At 39.2% G+C, this 7034-nt stretch overlaps 1 protein-coding gene across 1 annotated transcript in view; it reads left to right on the top strand.

The window, feature by feature from the left end:
- Positions 1 to 5204: 5204 nt before the first annotated feature.
- LOC135202873 (uncharacterized) overlaps positions 5205 to 7034 on the top strand; it is a 33643-nt gene continuing 31813 nt past the window's right edge. Inside the window, exons 1-2 of the mRNA XM_064232329.1 lie at positions 5205 to 5220; positions 5464 to 5673. Coding sequence (XP_064088399.1) covers positions 5205 to 5220; positions 5464 to 5673 — 226 coding nt within the window. The remainder of the gene's footprint in view (positions 5221 to 5463; positions 5674 to 7034) is intronic.

Raw genomic sequence — 7034 nt, 5'->3', positions numbered from 1 at the left:
TATGATTGGTGTGCAAACGTTTTCGGGGAATTACGCAGCCAGCAGTTTGTACTTTGGCGCATACGACTTTAATAGCGTGCACATAACTGTTAATGGGAATACATTGTATAGTATCAACTGTCATTTTCTTAATACTGTCACGCAATTGTTTTATGAGACGCAGTTTGAGGTTGGTGGTAATGAGTCGTGGCGGTATTGTTTTTGAATGCATCTCGGGAGAAACGCATGAATCTGACACTTGGATATATGTGTACCAGTTTGTGTGATAAAAATATGTGAATGGTCATAATTGGTTTTTATTACCCTCATTCTTTATTGTTCAGCCTTCCATAGAGTTTCATTATGTTAGGTTATGGAGTTTAGAAATCTTTTCGCATTCATACTATCACATGATATGACATGTTGTGCACCTGGCAGTAAGTGACAGAGAAACGGTGACTGTTGTGGGTGCTTATCAGCTGCTTATCTGAATTTGAATTGAGTTGGGAATCTTTTCGCATTCATACTATCACGTGATATGATCTGTTGCGCACCTGGCAGTGAGTTATGAAGAAAGTCATGTTAAGGGAGTTATTATTTATTTTGCTCGTATTCCTATCTTTTCATATACTCACTCACATGGGTTAAGGGACTTAGAATTTGTTCCTCATATTCATATTTTTCATATACTCATGTTAGTTAGGTTAGGTTAAGGGACTTAGAATTTTTTCCCTCATATTCATATTTATGTGAAATGGCGGTATTTCACGTGGGTTAGGTTAGGTTAGGTTTGGTTATGGGACTTAGAATTTTTTCACTCGGTGTATTAGGTCAGGTTGGGTTAGGTTAAGGGGCTTAGAATTTTTTCACTCATACTCATATTTATGGGAAATGGTGGTTTTTTTTTCATCCGTATAGTATATCTTCAGCCAAAATAGGGTTGGATATTTTCAAGGGATCGTGAAATGGTGTTTTTTTTTTCATCCGTAGAGAATATCTTGAGCCATGGGGCGAGGTATTTTCAAGGGGTCGTTGAGCCAAAATGGTGCTGGGTATTTTCTAGGGGTCGTGAAATGGTGGTTTGTTCATCCGTCTGTAGAGAATATCTTGAGCCAAAATGGCGTTGGGTATTTTCAGGGGGGTCGAGCGAAACCATGGTTCTCCTCAATATATATATATATATATATATATATATTATATATATATATATATATACATACATGTATATATATATGTATATATATATCATGGTTCCCTCAATATATATATAATATTATATATATATATATATATATATATATATATACTATATATATTATATATATATATATATGAGGAGAACCATGGTTTCGCTCGACCCCCCTGAAAATACCCAACGCCATTTTGGCTCAAGATATCCTCTACGGACGGATGAACAAACCACCATTTCACGACCCCTAGAAAATACCCAGCACCATTTTGGCTCAACGACCCCTTGAAAATACCTCGCCCCATGGCTCAAGATATTCTCTACAGATGAAAAAAAACACCATTTCACGATCCCTTGAAAATATCCAACCCCATTTGGGCTCAAGATATACTATACGGATGAAAAAACCCACCATTTCCCATAAATATGAATATGAGTGAAAAAATTCTAAGTCCCTTAACCTAACCCAACCTGACCTAATACACCGAGTGAAAAAATTCTAAGTCCCATAACCAAACCTAACCTAACCTAAAAATTCTAAGTCCCTTAACCTAACCTAACTCACATGAGTATATGAAAAATATGAATATGAGGAACAAATTCTAAGTCCCCTAACCCATGTGTGTGAGTATATGAAAAGATAAGAATACGAGCAAAATAAATTATAACTCCCTTAACATGACTTTCTTCATGACTCACTGCCAGGTGCGCAACAGATCATATCACGTGATGGTATGAATGCGAAAAGATTCCCAACTCAATTCAAATTCAGATAAGCAGCTGATAAGCACCCACAACAGTCACCGTTTCTCTGTCACTCACTGCCAGGTGCACAACATGTCATTTCACGTGTACATGTCATTTCATGTGATAGTATGAATGAGAAAAGATTTCTAAACTCCATAACCTAACATAATGAAACTCTATGAAAGGTTGAACAATAAAGAATGAGAGTAATAAAAACCAATTATGACCATTCACATATTTGAATTACATAAACCGGTACACATTAACAAGTGTCAAGATTCATGCGTTTCTGCCGAGACTCATTAAAAAACAATACCGCCACGACTCCTTATCACCAACCTCAAACTGCTTAACAATTTTACAATAATAAACCACAATCTTCTAAATTCATTATCTTGTACCGCTTAACGTACATCCTCTGCCTGTGCCCGGTGCAGAACAGCCCCTCCTCCTTCGCTCATCCTAAGGAAGAAACGATTATTACCTTTTATTTAACGAATGCATATATATATATATATATATATATATATATATATATATATATATATATATATTGTAATCCACAATTACTTTAAATATTTTGTCGTGGTTTTATGTCATTTGTTTTAATTAAGTCACGAAAAAGTTCTCTTGAAACATTCTTTTATCCCGGCCAAGGTTTTGTTTGTGTTCATTTGTATAGTGTTTATTCACCATATTTTTTTTGCCTTTCATGTTTTGTGGAGCGGACTACCCGTCTTCAGTGCTTCGCTTGTCGAACTGCCCCATTACGTGGTTTATGCTTTCGCTCTCTCTCCCTTTACCTGGAGTGAGTTTTTGGGCAGCGGGGCAGAGAGTATCGGCTCCCCAACAGAGGAGGTCTTGCAGCATATTTTTTCACGGCTTAATTAGCGGAAGATATTTGTTCCTGATCCTGCAGCTTCCATTGAATTTGAGAGGCTCCTGCTAATGAATTTTAGCCTCACTTAAAAGCATTGCTGTTGCTTTTGTGCTGCTGCTTGTCACTGCTGCTGGCTGTTGCCGTGTGTTTGACCTCCTGGAGTCGTCAGAGGCCTTCTAGTGGCGAAGAACGGTAAGCGGACCGTATATGTTCTTACCCCCGTCTGCTTACATAATATACAATTTACGTTGCCCTGTGATCCCCTCAGTGCAAGAACACCCCTAGTGATCCGGAGTAGGACAAATCGCTGTTGATGCGTTATAATCTTTGATTACGAATTCGGTGTGGTCTTTGAGAATTCTTCAGCTGTTTCTTCATCACCTCTTCAGTGTAGTTTTATCGTCAATTTAGGAAATATTATTATAAGGTGTATTATGGTTAAGTAATTATTGTAAAATTGATTAGTTTGAAGGTTTACTTCACTCTGCAACTCCAACTATCGTATGCTAGGAAAGTGTGTTTTTCTGCCTCCTACACCTTTCTTTCTCTTCGACTGAGGTATAAACAGTTAGGTAGGCGCTGTGATGGTTCGAGTGTTATTATTGTAAAGTAGCGTATGTGTTTTTCCAGTTCCTAATAGAAAGCTTTTCGAGGACTACTTTTGTAATTTAAGACTATTTTTGTTAATTAGATTTATTGTTAAGTTTGATTCAGTGTTTTTTGTATCCCTCTTTGAGAGTTATTTTGCTTTGTGGATTTTGTGTCGCTGCTGGTTCTTGCCTGGTATTTTGGCACTGAGTCAGTCTGGAAAAAGAACCCTGGATGAATATAATCAATCTTAAGTTCATAACATAATTTGGCGACCTTTTTAGCCAGGATCCAGTTTAGCGGCATAATTTTCAACTGTAAATGGCTCTCGGAGAGGGGTGGTCAAGCCACTGAACGTATTTAGAGTGATTATTTCTATTTAATTAATTCAGGATGCATTATTTAGAGAGTGAAGAAGCTGAGGTAGCGAACTTTTTGGCTAGTCCTAACTGGGAAGAGGATCTGTTTGAACTAAAAAGGGATCAATTGTGGTTGATTGCAGAGTACTTGGATTTAAGTTTGGCCACTGAGGTTAAGAAGGGACGTTGTTGTTTGAGGTCTTGAAGGCCGCGAGGATATATAGAGAGACTCTTGATAGGAAGGATGTTCTGGAAAAGTAGTAGGCTGATGAGAGTAAGCCTGAGGAGATAGAGGAACTGGAAGGTGGGAGGTAAGAAAATCCTATTGATAGTGGTTGATGACCATTTGGAAATTTTGAGAGAAAAAACCAAGATGAAGGAACTGGAGTTTAAAGCTCTCCACTTAGAGCCGATGAAAGGGCAAAAGAAAGAGAGCATGAAATTGAGGTGCTTAAATTACAGATTAAGTTGAATCAGGGAAAGAATGGTAGTTATAATAATTCTAGTGTTGATGAAACAAGGTTTAATATGTTCGCTGCGTTAAAACTGGTACCACACTTTTCCGAGGAGGAGGTTAATGAGTTTTTGTGTCATTTGAGAAAATTGCTAAGAAGCTTGCTTGGCCAAAGGATATGTGGACAACAATTAGTTCAGTGTCGTTTGGTGGGCAAAGCTCAAAGGGTTTTATAATAATCTTAATGACGATCTCTCCGCGGATTACGACACGTAAAAAGTATTGTGCTGAAAGCTTATGATTTGGTGCCTGAAGCATACAGGCAGAAGTTTCGTAATCTGCGGAAGGATCTTGAACGTCACCTATGTTGAGTTTGCTCGAAAGAAAGTTCAGTTTCTCGATGACTGGCTGAAGTCAAAAGAAGTAGACAATTTTGTTAAACTGAAAGAGCTCCTTCTGGCAGAGGAATTTAAGAGGAACGTGAGTCGTGACTTGCGAATTCATTTGTAGGAGTTGAAGCTCGACTCCATTTCAGGAAATAGCAGTTGCTTCCGACGAGTATGCACTTACCCATCGGAAGGAACCCCTAAGGAAAAGGATTGATCAGGATAGGTTCTCCCCCCATGAATATAATACACGTAGTAATAATCGTCAGTCTTCTAGAGGAACATTAAGGTCAAATAATGACGAGTCAGAAAAAGTATCTAATCAAGACAGAAGCGTAAGCGGCTCGCGTAGTTTCGTAAACAGTCGTAGATCGATTAATGGTGGTGGTAGTAGTGGTAGAAATTTTGGTGGTAGTAGTAGTAGTGTGAAGGTTGGTTATTGGTGCCACAAGACGGGGCATGTTAAGGCTAATTGTTACGGTGGAAAACTTTCAGGAGAGGAGGTCTAATCCAGTAAACATTGTTGTAGCTGAAAAAACGGCAAACTTGAAGCAAGTATGGAACAGGAAAGTGACTAAAATTTAAGAGGTATATTTCTGACTGGTCTGTGTTGTTGGTAACAATGAAAAAAGACAAAGGTTTGTTTAAAGGTATTAGGGCGGGACTCTGGAGCAGCACAGTCTCTCATATTAAAAAAACTGCTGTTCCAAAGGATTTTTGTATTTTCCAACGATGATTTGTGGGTTGGGGGGTTTTGGTCCCGAACTCTATTACGTCTTGTCCTCTAGAGAAGTTAAATATTCACACCAAGTATTTTAAAGGGACTGCTAAACTGGCTGTGGTAGACAGTTTGCCAGTTCCCGGTATTCACCTCCTCTTAGGGAATGATTTGGCTGAAGGTGAAGGTGCAATTGAGATAATATGTCCAATTTTGACTCTCCTGAATGTGACTTGTGAAGGCAATGATATTGAAACTAATTTTGATAAGCCTGTCTCTGTAGTAACCCGATCTAGAGCTCGGGAGATGGATCTCGAGGAAGTTGACTTAGATTTATATCAAGTAGACAGACAAATGACTGACATGAGGACTGGTAGTAGTATAAGAAAATCATTAATTGGGATGAACGTTAACTGGGGACGCTAAGGCGTTCAAAATGGCACAGAGTAAGGAGTTTTCTAATTTAGAACTCGGCAATCCCGAGGATTTGACGAACCAGTATTCGTCAAAGAGAGAGGTTTGCTCTACAGGTTGAGCAGGTCGGCTAATGCACCTGCCCACCAGGTAGAGTCGTGCAGACAATTGGTTGTCCCGGAAAGGTACCGGAAATAAATTGATGTATTTGCACATGAAAATGATTTGTCGGGACATTTTGGTGTTAGGAAAACCTTTCAGAAGGTTGCTGAACATTTCTTTTGGCCTGGGATGCGTCAGGACATTAAGAGACACGTATTATCCTGTGATGTGTGCCAGTTGGTGGGGAAACCTAACCAGAAATACCCAAGGCTCCTAATTCCTATACCCTCCGTGGGCGAACCCTTTCGGAAGTGATAATTGACGTAGTGGGTCCCCTGCCGCGGACGCGCGTGGGATGAATATATATTGTCTATTGTTGATAGAATGTCTCGCTTCCCTGAGGCTATCCCATTGAGGAGTATACGGTCCGAAAAGGTGGTTGAAGTGTTGGTTGGTTTCTTTACCAGATTTGGTTTTCCTAAGTAATTCAGAGTGACTGTGGCACTAATTTCACGAGTAGGTATTTTGAAAAGAAAATGAACGAGTTTGGTATTAAACACGTGAAGTCTGCACCGTATCACCCGGAAAGCCAAGGCCAGGTGGAAAGGTTCCACCAAACCTTGAAGTCTGTGTTAAAAAAATTCTGTTTAGAGACTGGGAATGATTGGGATAAGGAATTACCTTACGCATTGTTTGCAATACGATCGATCCCCAATGAGTCAGTGGGTCTCTCTCCTTCCAGCTTATTTTTGGTCACTGTGTTCGAGGCCCATTAGATGTAGTGAGAGAAACACTGGAAGGAGAGACTCCCGAAATTAATGTATTGGATTATTTTTTCAGATTTGCAGGAGAAATTGCTTAGAGCACGGTCTTTTGCTCAGGAACATTTGGCGAAAGCCCCAGGCCTCGATGAAATTGAAGTATGACGTTAAAAACACAAGATAGGCTATTTAATGTAGGTGACAAGGTGTTGGTTTTACTTCCTATGCCTGGCAATCCCCTGAAAGCGGAATTCTCAGGTCCGTGGAAGGTTCTGAAGAAAATTAACAATGTGAATTACCTGATTGAAACTCCTGATAGGAGAAGAAAAACCCGTATTTGCCATGTTAATATGATAAAATCTTTTATTGACAGGTCTGTAGAAAAGAGTGTAGTACCTATTTCTGTAGTTAGTGTAGAAAATGAACAGTTTATGGGCGTAAATTTGCTGTTAGCCCA

The sequence above is a fragment of the Macrobrachium nipponense genome, chromosome 33, assembly GCF_015104395.2.
Source record: "Macrobrachium nipponense isolate FS-2020 chromosome 33, ASM1510439v2, whole genome shotgun sequence".
In the NCBI taxonomy this organism is placed as follows: domain Eukaryota; kingdom Metazoa; phylum Arthropoda; class Malacostraca; order Decapoda; family Palaemonidae; genus Macrobrachium; species Macrobrachium nipponense.
This window is presented reverse-complemented; position numbering and strand designations above follow the sequence as displayed.